Below are 15,547 nucleotides of genomic sequence, written 5' to 3'. Positions count from 1 at the left end.
AAGTGTAAGTCGCTGATGAATATACACTGATGCAAGAGACATGACATGAAATATTAAAAACAAAATTGACAACATAAAGACTGTCTGATCAGAAATAATGGAAATGCCAATTTGTTCTCTTTTTCTCAGATGGGGGATGAAGATGAACAGCACTGACTCTACACCTCTCTCTTCAGCCTCTACACACAACTCTACATCTGCTTAGACTGCAAAAATATATTTGATTCATTTTCAAAGTATCTATCAGTTTTATTTATTGCAATGTAATTTATCATTGTATAAAAAATGTGTTAAAATATGTATTTATTTGGTTTTCCAAGAATTTGGAGCTGTAATAATTTGAAATGAAAAGCCATTTATTATACTGAACTGATAAACCAGTTCCTATCTGTTGCAATCTATATTTATGCCATGAAATTGAGCGTTTTAGAGACAAATCTGTAAAAGGAGAATTATACTGAAATAAAGATGATGACCTAAAGTCTTTTCATTGGCATTCACTGCATTACTTGCTGGGTAAAATGCTAGACAAATATCCAATATAAATGATCTTAATATGATTTGTGATTGCGACATTGCAATATTCTCTTTATTTGAGTAAATGAGGACTGGAGTGTAGATATAAATATTATTGTTTAATCTTAATGTGGACTCTTGAGTAGATATAGCCTAATACTTTTATTCAGCAAGAACACAGCTGATCAAAAGTGACAGTAAAAAAATATTAATGTCACAAAAGCTTTCTATTTCAAATAAATTATGTTGATTTTCTATTCATCAGATAAAAAATGTAGGACAATTTCCACAAAAATAATGTTAAGCAGCGCCGTTTTCAAAATCAATAAAAAATGTGTTTCCTGAGCACCAAATGAGCATATTAAACTGCTTTCTGAAGGATCATGTAACACTGAAGGCTAGAATGGGTGCTAAAAATCAGCTTTGCTGAATAAACAGCATTTTAAAATGTACAAAATAGTGCTTTAAAATTTCACAGTATTGTATTTTTGAACAAATAAATATTGCCTTATTGAGCATAACGGACATTAAGTTTTATAGACCCCAATTTTTTTTTTCTTTAACCATATAGTGCGAGTAAGATATACAGCATCTGATTAGAAAATCCATTTAGAAATAGTGGGGAATTAATATGGGGTATAAGTAGCCTACAGCATTTTTTCGAACTCACTGAATCCAAATTTATTTTTCATTCATCGATAAGAATTAGACACGTCACATTTTATTTATTTATTTATTTATTTATTTTAACAGTCATCTCTAATATTAAAACAAAAGGCAGATGTCCAATGCAAACTCATCAATAAGCAACAGAAGCACCTATTGTTCTCTAACCTACAAATATATGAACCCTATCAAGAAATGTCCTATACTGGTGCTGTATTTGTCCCAAAATTAAAATGCAAAGAAAATAAACGTAAATAAATAAATACATTTCAGATTTAAATGATCCTTCACTGATCTTTAACACTGATTTTGCAAATGTTAGCACAAATGCGGGAGGTGATTCTCCAGAAATCGTTTATGAACTTTATAAGCTATTCCACCGTAAAATCTGACAAGACAGTTCCTCTTTTTGATGATATAAACAGGGCCGGTGTGAGTGAGGTGTCAGTGAGCATCTTTAACTTTGCACTGACAGAAGATTCTGAAGACACAAAACCTCAGCAAAGAACACAACATGCAGCTCAACCAGAAGATGATATTGAGTCTTGCTGCTATTGCTGTCATTCTGTCAGTGATGATTATGGGGACGAGTAAGTATCTATGATATTTTACTGTGTGCTGTCTGACTTACAGAAAAGCATTTAATCAAATTTCTCTGTTCATTAGATGGACAAATCAAGCCTATTGAATGCTGCAGAACCGTCTCCACCCAGGAAATCACATTACCTATAACAGGATTCAAACTTCAGAAGTGTGATCCTCCTTGTGTTAATGCATTCATGTAAGTATTCTCTTTTAGATAAATAATATCTGTTTTGTCTTGTGCCATTAATCCTTTTTCAAAAATATGTTGTTTCTAAATCTCTCTACCTTTCTTGGCAAACAGTTTCTTCACATCTGAGGGTCCGAAATGCAGCCACCATAAGCAGCGCTGGGTGAAGCAAAAAATCCAGGAGTTCACTAAACTTCAAGGGTAAGCCTAAAAAATACAATGCAACAGTATTATTAACAATAGCAACATAAAGGCTGTCGGATAAAATGGATTTTTCAAAATAATCATGCTTTTTTGTTCTTTTTTTCTTAGATGGGCGATGAAGAACAGAACTGTCTCTACCTCATCCCCTTAAAAACACTAAAGATGCTTACACTGATCATAAAAGGTTCTGCTGAAATGGTTAACTTTTTCAAATATGCTGTGTGTGCTGCATGTTATTTATTGTGATGTAACTTATAATTGTACAAAGAATTGACGCATTTATTCATCAACATTTATTTGGAATTTTACTAACAAAACGCATTTATTGTACTGCATGTGCGCATATGTTCCTATCTGTTACAATCTAAATTTAAAGCTGAAGTCGAATTGTGTTCAAATAAAGGGCTAAATAAAGCTGAAGTTGTGCTTGTCGTTACATTGATGAGTTATCAGGATAAACTCGACTCAAACTTGCATCGCCTCAAATGGGCTAAATAAATAATAAATAAATACAACAAGCAAGAAAATTCAACAAAGGTCAACTAAGTTGAAGTGAAATTTGTAATACACATAAGATAATGTGTCCCTGCTTGTGGTTTTGCAATGTTGAGTCTGATGTTGAAAATTTGCGCATTACAGACTCAGTATTACATGAAGCTAACCAGAGGTTTTGGTTGATATTTTGATGACATCTTCAGATTATACACAATACTGGAGAGGAGCATGTAAAGTTAAAGGCTTTCTCATGTGTTTTGTCAGTTTTAACTCTAGGTGGCAGCACTCTCTAATAATACAAGCTGTTTTTCTCATCTAGTTACTAAAAATCTGCTTTGTGCCTAGAATTCTCTTAATACATTAAGCTTAAATAGTCTCTCTTTCACTTTAATTGTCCTCCTATAAAACTCAGTAATGAGTCGCTTAACCTCGTCGGGATAACGGTTCTCCTCAGAGCATGTTTGACAGTGACACTCACTGGTATGCTAGCAACTTTCAGGAGTATCTTCAGATTATAATAACAACACAAACCTGAAAGTCACCTCTACGCTAATGAACTGATACATAAATATCTTAAAGCCATTTATTTCTTACTGACTTACTAAATTAACTGCATATAATTGATATTTGACCAGTGAGTTGGAAATATAGGTTATGCATTGATGTTTCTCACTAACAGCTGTTGAACGATATTAAAATGAGAACACTTGTACCCAGACCCCCTAAAAATGAGAATCAGAAAGACCCAGCAGCTGGACATAATCTTTGATGCATTAAACACTCTCCAACAGATGGGCTATAGTTTTGCTCTAAACTACAACATTATTAACATTCCTTTTAATGTGAAGATAACTTCAGACTTGATTCTTGTGTGATGTTAGCACTCTGAAAGTGACACAAAGAAGGCCCTAAGATTTCGTCATTCATTTCTATCTGTATTGCTATCTTCATAATTAACAATTTATAATCTCAAACGGAGTTATGAGATATGATTAAAAAATGTGAAATTTATTTAAAAAATATATATGTAATTGTGAGTTTATATGTTAGGTAAGGATTAAAAATAATCAGATTAGTATTTATGTGAAGTACACAAACACAATGATTAAAAAAAGACCGCTTCTAAATGAGTGGTAGAGAATATTCATCAGTAATTAATGGCAAACAGATGGATTATTAAAGGCAGTTATCTGCAAAACTGCATTTTAGAAATTTACATTTCATTCAAACCACTTTGAGGAGCTGTATTGTGTATTTCTTTATTTTCAGACTTGGAAAGACAATAAAATTAAGGTAGGCCTATTGTTTGGACTTAAAATATGAAAACATATGAAATATGAAAACAAAAGGGTTATACAGTAAATATACAAGGATGTTTGTTAAGTTCACAGATATGAAGATACATAATTTGTTCTTATCTGAGATGTTTGCTACTTACACCCTTTCCTCCTTGTTGCATTTAGTGAATAATCATCTTGCAAAATCTATGATTCATTGCCCTCAATGAAGTCAGGCTTTTCACATGACCAACGGACATCCTCAAACTCGTTTTTCTGTGAAAATTTACTACATCACTTTCCTTTAATCTGTTCATAAAGCAAAGAATTGCACCATCAAATATCCGGAATAAAACCACTAAGTAAGCATAACTAAGGGAAAGTGTTTCTCCAGAAAGCGTCATGAAGACCTATGCAATTCTGACAGACAGTTCCTCTTTTTGATGATATAAACAGGGCCGGTGTGAGTGAGGTGTCAGTGAGCATCTTTAACTTTGCACTGACAGAAGATTCTGAAGACACAAAACCTCAGCAAAGAACACAACATGCAGCTCAACCAGAAGATGATGATGAGTCTTGCTGCTATTGCTGTCATTATGTCAGTGATGATCACGAGGACGAGTAAGTATCTTCAATATTTTGCTTCAGAATTTATCTGTGCTGTCTGACTTATTGAAAGTTATTTAATCAAACTCTACTCATTAGATGGACAAATCAAGCCTATTGAATGCTGCACAACCGTCTCCACCCAGGAAATCACGTTACCTATAACAGGATTCAAACTTCAGAAGCGTGATCCTCCTTGTGTTAATGCAGTCATGTAAGTAGGCCTATTCTCCAATAGACAATTAATGTCTGTTTTGTCTTTACAGCATCTGCCTTTTCAAAACTATGTCATTTCTAAATCTCTCTACTTTTCTTGGCAAACAGTTTCTTCACAACTGAAGGCCCAAGATGCAGCTATTGGAAGGAGAGCTGGGTGAAGCAAAAAATCCAGGAGCTCAAAAAAATTCAACTTCAAGTGTAAGTCGCTGATGAATATACACTGATGCAAGAGACATGACATGAAATATTAAAAACAAAATTGACAACATAAAGACTGTCTGATCAGAAATAATGGAAATGCCAATTTGTTCTCTTTTTCTCAGATGGGGGATGAAGATGAACAGCACTGACTCTACACCTCTCTTCAGCCTCTACACACAACTCTACATCTGCTTAGACTGCAAAAATATATTTGATTCATTTTCAAAGTATCTATCAGTTTTATTTATTGCAATGTAATTTATCATTGTATAAAAAATGTGTTAAAATACGTATTTATTTGGTTTTCCAAGAATTTGGAGCTGTAATAATTTGAAATGAAAAGCCATTTATTATACTGAACTGATAAACCAGTTCCTATCTGTTGCAATCTATATTTATGCCATGAAATTGAGCATTTTAGAGACAAATCTGTAAAAGGAGAATTATACTGAAATAAAGATGATGATCTAAAGTCTTTTCATTGGCATTCACTGCATTACTTGCTGGGTAAAATGCTAGACAAATATCCAATATAAATGATCAGACATGATTAGACACGTCACATTTTATTTTATTTATTTATTTTTTTACAGTCATCTCTAATATTAAAACAAAAGGCAAACAAAAGTTCTCTAACTTACAAATATATGAACCCTATCAAAAAACTGGTGCTGTATTTGTCCCGAAATTAAAATGCAAAGAAAATAAATGTAAATAAATAAATACATTTCAGATTTAAATTATCTTTCACTGTTCTTTAACACTGATTTTACAATATCCTTTAATACAAAAACAACAACAAAAAAACATTCAGTAAAACTACTTGTCCGTGTTGCTTGTCAACGCAGCACAACTCAATGACAGACTTTATGCCTAAAACAACGGTTCAGGTCACGTGAATCAAGCTTAGCAATCAGCTGACTTTTGGCATAATCAACAGGTTTCGACTTGAAGCGGCGCCGCGCAGAATGATCAGTGTATGACATCAAAGTACCGCGAGAGCGATTCGAAAGCTTAAGGATGCATCTGCTCTTATATCGCTCTCGCGGTACTTTTATGTCATACGCTGATCATTTTGTGCGGCGCCGCTTCAAGTGTCGAACACACCCAACAATTCAGAGCGGCCTTGTTTAAACCCTCCCTTCAGATATACCTTTCAGTGGAACAGATGAGAACGTGTGATTTTTCTCACCTCCGCTATTTATAAGGCAATCCCGCTATTATTCGTACCAAATCAATTGATATTTCATCAGTAGCCTACACACCATATCTGCCATAAAGCCAGATAAAACGCCAGCTTTTCCTGGAAAACACTACTTTGCAGATCCCAGAATCTGTCCTGAGAATTAGGTTACGGTAATTAGTGAGCCAGATGACAGTATGAGTGGTAGTGATAAGATAGTTTGGTTTCATTTTTGGAAATTTAGGCTACTTTAATTTGATAAATGGTAACTTTAATAAATGGTTTTAGTCATTGATGTTTCAGTTCATGCACTAATCGAGTTCTGGTATTAAATTAGGCCCTGTGTAGGTTATTTAATTTACTCATCATAACAGTATTAGTTTTATATTAATTGTTCATTTAATTAATATGGATGTCCATTCATTCATTCATTCATTTCAGTCACATGCTTTAGGCTATAGGCTATAACACGGTTTTGTAGCTACTTTGTGTCATATTAAGGGGACCCTAAATCGTGTATTAATTTGGTTTATCTGTTTGGTGGAAAGTATTAGCCATTCAATTCACATGTGTATTGAAACACTTAAGAAAGCATTTAAAAAAAAAAAAAAACTGGTGGTAGATTTTTGATTTCTCCATTCGCCCTAATTTCACACAGCCTTGCTTTTAATTTCTAGAGACTTTCGTTAATGAGACATTAGTTATTAACTTCACTCATTAATTTAGCGTTGCATGTAGCCTGCAGTTCATCAGAGCACAGTTAAAACTTCTCATTCTCGTCACGTGGTCACGTGGTTGAAGTGCGCGCGCAGTTACTTGGACGCGATCTCTTTAGGTGCGTTCCTCAGACGTAGCCTTCACGTATTAATTCGCTGTGGTTCCCTGAATCAATCAAACAAACAACAAACATTTTGACAGACTGACCACAACAGCTGAGAATGGGGTCGTTTCTTGCATTTCCACTGGCGAAACCGCCTGAGATATTCGATCTCTCCGATTCAGCGCTTATAGAGGGTCAGTGGCTGGAGATTTTGAATTAACCGTTGATAACGTACTCAAGTTCAACATCCTCCTGTTGAGGAGACCAGAGCTAGTTTTAATTATTATTTTTTTTAATTAAGGTTGTAAATATTTAGTTCACTTTTTCATTCAAGCTGGTGTTTTTTTTGTTGTTTTTTTCACCCTATTGTGTTGTTTTTCTTATTTGTAAATCACAAGTAACGTTAGGCCTAATTGATCATAATGAACGTACTGTATAAGCTGTGTAATAAGACATTTGATGACTTATACGTTTATGTTGTTCATCTGTGTATTACAGCTGATAAAGACGATGTTTATGTGGAATGCCATTCAATTAATGTGAAGTTCTGTGAAACCATGCATCGGCAGAATATGCGCTCCAAAAAGGAAATGGCCATGTTTTATGGTATGAGTATCAACATTTCAGAAACATAAGAAACATTTAGTAATTTTACCTCACTGTAAAAAACAAAAAAACAAAAAAAAAAGATTTCTGTGATTAGTCATCACAACTTAAAATTGAACTTTAGAATAAGTTTCAAGTTAAAAAGTAAGTGTTTGTGTTTGACTTAAAATTATAAGTTTAGTTAAATTAAGTTAGATATTTACGTTATCCCAACACATTTTAAGCTGTTATAAATTGCAGCCCAAGCAGCATTTTATGTCTAATCTACTGTAAGTGTTCATCGTAGGAACTGCATAATGTCGATCCACATGGTGATGGTGATGACATCTTTCAGAAAATCACATGTTTTTCAGAATATAGACGTCACTGGAGTGGAGTTGTTGAAAAGCTGAAGGAGAAATACCCCCAGTGGACATCTAAAGACATCTTGAACCTTAGATATCAGTTTGAGGTTTTTGTCAGCGATCAAGGATATCTTCTTCACTACGCTACCTTGTAAGTGATAGATTCCCACCAATGCATTTTTCAAAGGTCAACCTACACATGTATCTTGTCAAATACATTTCTAACAGCAGTGATTTCAGCTCTATGTGGCAGCACTCTCTAATATCAACAGATGTAATTAAGCACAAATCACTAATAGACCAGATTAAATGAACACAGTAAATATTAATAATCTCTTTCACTTTCTCTTTTTGTTTTTTTTTCTTTACCATCCCGTCATGAACTCTGGGACAGCAATGAGATGCTTGACGTCTTTCAGGATGACACTTCTCCTGAGCAGCGCAGAGAGATGTTTGACACAGTAGACACTCGTCAGTACAACGCCATCAACTTTGAGGAGTATCTTCAGGTATAATTGAAGCAATACCTTTGAGGACATTTTTTTCATTATGAATTTTTGCTGAATTCTTTAACTTCCAAGCAGGGCTGGACTGGGACAAAAAATCGGCCCTGGCATTTTTTGGTCCTGGTGGCCCACCATCATATATACAGTATATCATATACACTACCATTCAAAAGTTTTTGAACAGTGAGATTTTTCATTATTTGTTTTTTGAAAGAAGTCTCTTCTGCTCACCAAGTCAAAATACAGCAAAAACTAATATTGTGAAATATTTTTACTATTTAAAATAACTGTTTTCAATTTGAATATATTTTAAAATGTAATTTATTCCTGTGATCAAAGCTGAATTTTCAGCATCATTACTCCAGTCACATAATCGTTCAGAAATCATTCAAATATTCTGATTTGCTGCTCAAAATACATTTATTATTATTATTATTATTATGTTGAAAACAGCTGAGTATAATTTTTTTTCAGGTTTCTTTGATGAATAGAAAGTTCAGAAGAACAGCATTTATCTGAAATAGAAATCTTTTGTAACATTATAAATGTCTTTATCATCATTTTTGATCAATTTAACGCATCCTTGCTAAATAAAAGTATTACTTTCCATAATTTATTTCCCAAAAAACAAAACAAAAAAATTATACTGACTCCAATCTTTTGAATGGTGTATTGTATAATGTTACAAAAGCTTTTTTATTTCAGATAAATGCTGATCTTTGGATCTTTCTATTCATCAAAGAATCCATTAATAATAATAAATATTTCTTGAGCAGCAAATCAGCATATTAGCATGATTTCTGAAGGATCATGTGACACTGAAGACTGGAGTAATGATGCTGAAAATTCATCTTTGATCACAGGAATAAATTACATTTTTAAATATATTCAAATAGAAAGCAGTTATTTTAAATAGTAAAAATATTTCACAATATTACTGTATTTTGGATAAAATAAATGCAGGCTTGGTGAGCAGAACAGAATTAATCTAGTTGTTTTGGATAATAAAAAAACGTCAGGTTTGACAATATCGTGTCTTTTCGAATTTAAATCAAGATTTATTCGCATTGGCCCATGGAAACCTCTATGAACACACTTGACATGACTTGGCCAAAAAAATCGCGGTGGACGAATTTACGTTTTATTAAAAAGTGTTTGCGTATTCTGCACTAATGTCGCGCGCACACAGGATAGATGCCTGCCTCCGGTGCGAGTCCCTATCAAGCACTTTACCGATTCAACTGCTCTCCTCTCCTCCTCCTGCCTGGCTCTTTAGCCCGCATCACTCACCGCAGAGCAAGCCTGTTCTTGATAAAGCTGCAGTGAAAACGTGAGAAAAGCCGACGAGGAAGAAGTTTGGGTGAAGCGTTCTTTATATGCGGAGCAAAACACTTTATGACTCCGTCTGTAGCGCATTGTGATTGGGTGGTTTACGCTGTCAATACAGGAGACAAACCAATGGGCCACTGGCTGCTCGTAGTCCCTGCGTGATGGTCCTTGGCAAAAAAACAAACAAAAAAAGGTTATTTCGGCCCCTTCAGTGCGTCGGCCCACCGGGAAAATTCCCGGTATGCCCGATTACCAGTCCAGCCCTGCTTCCAAGTCAGTTTATCTCATTATTAATTACTAAGTGCAAATCAGAAGTTAGGAGAATATAGCTGTTGTTTGCTAGATGTTTGTTTCATAAATTTTCACTCACTGTCTCTCTCTTTTAGCTGATGAACAATATTAACATTGAGACACCTGTACCCAGGCCTCCGGGGATTGAGAAGGACAGAGATGAGATTATGAATTTAGTCTCAGATTTATCAGAAGCTTACACCTTTTCACAGATATGCTATGGTTTGTTTTAAAGTTTGTTTAAAGTTTGTAAAGATTTCAACTATCTGTTAGGTCCTCTTTTACAGTAAGTAGCATGCAAAGAAAATTACTTTATTTCACTTTTAATGTTTTATTTTCATTATTGCTGTTTGACAAATCTCTACAGACTGAATTATAGTTTTATGTGATACATAAAAGTAGAAACATAGTTATGTATAAAACTTTTTTTTTTATTTTTTTTTAATTAAGGATATATGGTAAGAATAGAAATTAAAGCATGATGTATGCGTATAATCATCAGTAATTAATAGAATCTGCCTTCATATGTAAAAAAAAAAAAAAATGTTTAAAGCCACATTATTTGCAGAAGCTTCATGGGCTTTTGGTGGTTGTCGTGAGTTTCAGTCCAGCAGCGGTGAGACGCTTATTTTCCTGTATTGTCAGTTTCTCTATTTTGGACCTACAAAGAAAATATAAATTTAAGTAATTTGTTATTTTGGCCATCATTAAAAAAAAAAAAAAAAAAAAGAAATCAATAAGAATTCCAGTTTGTCACATTATTTAGCGCTCTGTGATAGCGAATGTTAGCTTGAATGTCGCCATTGTTTGCCAAAAAATTTGAGGTGACTTGTTTTAAATGTCACACTCTTTGTTCTTCTTACCTCAGACGTGCAAGCGCTGCTCTCACCCACTGATCCTTAATGCTCGCACATACCTTCTTGTTGTTCTTGGTGAGAAAGCTTGAAGAGAAAGATCGTTTTAATAAAACAATGAATAAAACAAACTTTCTTCTGAAGATTGTAATTATTATTGGATGTCACAGTAAGTCTCTTCATTGGCATTAATATAGTCAGGACCAAAAGTCTGATTTAAATTCATCTTAATAATACTGATTATATAATACACACTGGCATTCAAAAGTATGGGGTAAGTAAGATTTTTAAAAAGAAGAAATTAATACTTTTATTCAGCAAGGATGCATTAAATTGATCAAAAAATATGCAATAAAAAAATAAATGCTCTTATTTTGAACTGTCTGTTCAGCAAAGAATCCTGAAAAAAATGTTTGTAAAAAAACAAAAAAAAACCACTGAAAACTAGAATAATGTTTGATGAAATTTCAACTTTGCCATTACAAGAATAAATTAATATATTTAAATAGAAAACACGTATTTTAAATTGTAATAATATTTCACAATGTTGCTGTTTTTACTGTATTTAAAAACACAAGAGACCTAACGGCCCGGACCATTTGAACAGTTGTGTATTATATATTTGTGTAATGTTTATTTAGTGGTTTTAATTATTTGTTTATTTTTAATTGCAAATTATATGAACATGAATTTTAGAGTTTTTCTGTATTGTTTTTCCCATATTTGCTTTAATGGCAGTATACCTGAACCACACGAACTTTACATGTTTGAATAAATCTTGATGATCATTTTCTCCGGCATGATTTGAAAATGATTCAAAAAGTATTGTTTGTTTCAACAGCAGCAAGAAACTCTGAATACATGTACAAATTAATTGGTAACACTTTACAATAAGGTGTCATTTGTTAACATTAGTTAATGTATTAACTAACATGAAAAAACAATGAACAATGCATTTATTACACTATTTATTAATCTTTGTTGATGTTAATGAAAATACAGTTGTTCATTGTTTATTCATGTTAGTTCAGAGTGCATTAACTAATGTTAACAAACACAACTTATGATTTTAATAATGCATTAGTAAATGCTGAAATTAACATTAAGATTAATAAATGTTGTAGATGTATTGTTCATTCTTAGTTCATGTTTACTAATGTTGTTAACTAATGAGCCTTATTGTAAAGTGTTACCAATTAATTTGTATAAAATTTGTGACCTAGTAATAATCATTTCCCCCTCGTTTTACATTACAGTTCTAATAGTATACTTTTTTCATTTTTAAAATTATAATAGTAATTATTATTAGATGAAGTCAGATTTTTCTATGTAGTATCAGATATTTGTACAAAAATAGACACATTTAACCAAATATTTAAATATGAGGGCACACAGCCGATACAAAAATCCCAGCATTAACGCAATACTGTGGGATTTTTGTATCGGCTGTGTGCCCTCATATTTAAATGTATGGTTAAATGTGTCTATTTTTGTGCAACCACATTGTGTGGGTAAATGTGTGAACCCTGACTCATTCCTGCGGTCAGATTACAGTGACTCACATGATGGCGTCTATGCGACACACCTCAATGGACTTCTGCTCGACGAAGCCCTTGATCACACCAAAGGGCAGAGGATTGTGAGTGTATTTCACACAACAGGCATAGTTCAGCGGCCCATCTGACATCACACAGAACATTTTTCTTACAATCATAGTCATAGACCCACATTGCCCATTAAAACAACATAAAAAATGTCAGCTAAATTCACAGCATTGACCAAAACAACACAAAAAACAGTAAGATCTCTTACATGCTGCTGGTGTATGAGGAAACAGGCTCAGAAGAACGCTGCTGATGAGAGTGATGGTGAACAGAGACATTATGCAGCGCATTTCAGTCAGTCAGAGATGTTTGCTATGGCAGTGCAGGGCCTTATATACTAGTGAGCGATAAGATCAGTTGCTCGTGTATTGTAGAATCACAGATCATATGCAGGCTTTATAATGGGGACAGCAACCATGGAAAAAGAGGACAGGAAAACCGATGTTGCCGATATTACAATGCTTACATAGCAAGCCCCAACCACAGAGGTGGTGCAGATTGATCTAAGACGGTTTCTTCGTATCTCGAGCAATTACGCACTTCCCATGCTAGTATTTGTATACATTTTTGTGTACATTTTGCCTCAAGTATAACTGGCGTTGTTGTTGATGATGTAAATCAACAGCCAGAATGACGTCCATGAAAAAAAAGCACTAAAATGCCAAAGTGTAGCTCTATTCTTTGCTTCTTTGCTATGCTATTCATGTTTTTGTCCCTTTTATGACTAATATTTATAAGCTGGTGCATGTCATCACTTGTCATCTATTTTGAATAATTTGTTCAGATATTTCAGATTAATTGCTTTATCTGATGGTATTACATGATTACAGGTATGATTTAAACAATTTGAGATTGTTGACATCTATTTGTGCCTTGTCTCAAGCTACCAAATATGTTTATGGGGAAGTTGTTTATTGTGCAACGTGAGGATTAGCTAAACCTCTTCTTTACCATGACCCATTTAGTGGTGAGAATGACAATTTTCCCCTCTGAGCAAAAGAACAAATTAACATGCACAGCTTCCGTGACCTAGAAAACATCTCAATAGAGGAATCCAACCGTCAAGGGGGAGAGTTAATGTAAAGATCATATATTTAGTTAATCTAAATCTTAGTATGTGTGTCTTTGAGTGAAACATGCTATTAATTGTGAAATAGATAAGAGGTTTTGTCAAGCGATTTTGCCTCGGGGTTCGTATCTGAACATATCTGCTGCATATCTGATAAAATCGTGAGATATGGAATGTGTAAATATAGAAAACATCTCATGCAAGGTGCAAGCTGTCTGTTGTGAGCAAGTTCTATTTCTGTCGACTAATAAATCATTTATACTGTATTTCCAGGCAATTGCAACCAGGCTTAATATCCAAGCAACCCTGTGGCTTTTTTTGGCTGTATTTTATCATATATTTCCTAACTGTACTCTCAACAGCATGACAGTGAGATGTTTTCATGAATGAATGGATGTATAGGTTAATAGACGGTTAGGTGGGTAGATGGGTAGACAGACAAGCATACAGACATGGGTAGATAAATTATGGGAAGATAAATGGTTAGGTAGGAGGGTAGATGGGTAGACAGACAAACATACAGACATGAATGGGTGATAGGTAGATAGATGGTAGATAAACTATTATATGTGTAGATAAATGATTAGGTAGACAGACAGACATACAGAAATGGATGGATGGTAGGTAGATAGATAGATGGGTAGATAAATGTTAGGTAGGAAGGTAGATAAATGGTTATATGGGTAACTGGGTAGCTAAATGGTTATATAGGTAGGGTAGATAAATGGTTAGTTAGGTGGGTAGATAATAGACAAACATACAGACAGATGATTGGATGGTAAGTAGATAGATGGGTAGATAAATGGTTATATAGGTAGGATAGATAAATGGTTAGGTAGGTGGGTAGATAAACGGTTATAAGGGAAGCTGGGTACCTAAATGGTTATATAGGTAGGGTAGTTAAATGGTTAGGTAGGTGGGTAGATAAACGGTTATACAGGAAGCTGGGCAGCTAAATGGTTATATAAGTAGATGGGTAGACAGACAAACATACAGATGGATGGATGGATGGATGGATGGATGGATGGTAAGTAGATAGATAGGTAGCTAAAATTATGTAGTTGGGTAGGTAGGTGGGTGGACCCACAGGCAGATGGGTAGATCAAAGGTTAGATAGGTGGGTAGACAGACAGATGGGAAGATAAATGGTTCGATGGGTAGATAAAGGAGTAGATAAATGGTAATATGGGTAGATAGATGGTTAGGTAGGTGGGTAAATGGGTAGACACAAGCATACAGAGAGACAGATGGATGGATATAGGTGGGTAGACAAACAGGCAGATGGGTAGATAAATGGTTATACTGGTAGATAGATACATAGATAGATAGATAGATAGATAGATAGATAGATAGATTGATTGATTACGTAATTGGGCAGATAACATTTAACTTGACTAGACAAACATTCACAAGCATTCACTTGATAAATGTGTGTGAAGATGACGTTGCTGTCCACTGAATGCTGAGGTGTGCTACATTAGTGTATAAACTGATGCTGAGTAAACACATTCATTCCCTACTGTCTAAACAGCAGTCTGGCTCTCTCTGTACGTACAGCACAGCTGAATTAATCATCGCTGCGACACCTCACTCTCCTTCTCAATATCTCTCCACTTTTCTCTTTTTATTGAGACCTTTCTTTCTGTCTCTGTCTCTGCTCTCCCCCGCACTCTGCTCTGCAACACACGTGAATCATATTGTACGCCTCCTCTCGTCTGTGCCAGAGCGAGTGGGACTTTCTGCTCGTGCACTTCAATCTTTTCACATGTTTGCTCTCAGTCTGAATAATTACCGTATGTGGGTGGTTGTAAGCTTCTCTCATTTTGATTCCTTTATAATGACCCAGTGGGAGGTTAACAAATTAATACCTCAAATGATGAATCTGGAGAGACAGAGAGAGAGAGAAACCGATAGAAGACATGTCAGGTCACCAGCTCTCTCATTCATTGCTCCCTGATGATAAATATTTGATTCTGAGATTAAAA

General features: G+C 34.4%; 2 protein-coding genes across 2 annotated transcripts; one reads left to right on the top strand and one right to left on the bottom strand.

Moving 5' to 3' along the window:
- Positions 1-6,900: 6,900 nt before the first annotated feature.
- si:ch211-122l24.6 (uncharacterized protein LOC557261 homolog) lies at positions 6,901-10,768 on the top strand. Its single transcript, XM_058793803.1, has 5 exons — positions 6,901-7,153; positions 7,458-7,565; positions 7,919-8,060; positions 8,304-8,418; positions 10,131-10,768. The coding sequence occupies exons 1-5, from the start codon at positions 7,078-7,080 to the stop codon at positions 10,266-10,268; spliced, it is 579 nt and encodes a 192-aa protein (XP_058649786.1). The 5' UTR covers positions 6,901-7,077; the 3' UTR covers positions 10,269-10,768.
- On the bottom strand, positions 10,557-12,864 carry ccl20l (C-C motif chemokine 20-like). Its single transcript, XM_058793831.1, has 4 exons — positions 12,702-12,864; positions 12,452-12,569; positions 10,899-10,976; positions 10,557-10,696 (listed from the first exon to the last, which is right to left on the bottom strand). Exons 1-4 carry the CDS (start codon positions 12,781-12,783, stop codon positions 10,609-10,611), a joined length of 366 nt encoding a protein of 121 aa, XP_058649814.1. The 5' UTR covers positions 12,784-12,864; the 3' UTR covers positions 10,557-10,608.
- Between the last annotated feature and the right edge of the window lie 2,683 nt (positions 12,865-15,547).

This window comes from Onychostoma macrolepis, chromosome 02 (genome assembly GCF_012432095.1).
Source record: "Onychostoma macrolepis isolate SWU-2019 chromosome 02, ASM1243209v1, whole genome shotgun sequence".
NCBI lineage: Eukaryota > Metazoa > Chordata > Actinopteri > Cypriniformes > Cyprinidae > Onychostoma > Onychostoma macrolepis.
Note: the sequence above shows the minus strand (reverse complement) of the source record. Positions and strands in the feature narration are given on the sequence as shown.

Bases quoted from the DNA above. Each gene is read 5' to 3' on its own strand.
- si:ch211-122l24.6 (XM_058793803.1), top strand. From the start codon at position 7,078: ATGGGGTCGTTTCTTGCATTTCCACTGGCGAAACCGCCTGAGATATTC. The intron at 7,566-7,918 runs GTATGAGTATCA...CATGTTTTTCAG, and splicing joins GGAAATGGCCATGTTTTATG to AATATAGACGTCACTGGAGT. The intron at 8,419-10,130 runs GTATAATTGAAG...TCTCTCTTTTAG, and splicing joins ACTTTGAGGAGTATCTTCAG to CTGATGAACAATATTAACAT.
- ccl20l (XM_058793831.1), bottom strand. From the start codon at position 12,783: ATGCGCTGCATAATGTCTCTGTTCACCATCACTCTCATCAGCAGCGTT. The intron at 12,570-12,701 runs GTAAGAGATCTT...GTGTGATGTCAG, and splicing joins TCCTCATACACCAGCAGCAT to ATGGGCCGCTGAACTATGCC. The intron at 10,697-10,898 runs GTAAGAAGAACA...TTTTCTTTGTAG, and splicing joins GCAGCGCTTGCACGTCTGAG to GTCCAAAATAGAGAAACTGA.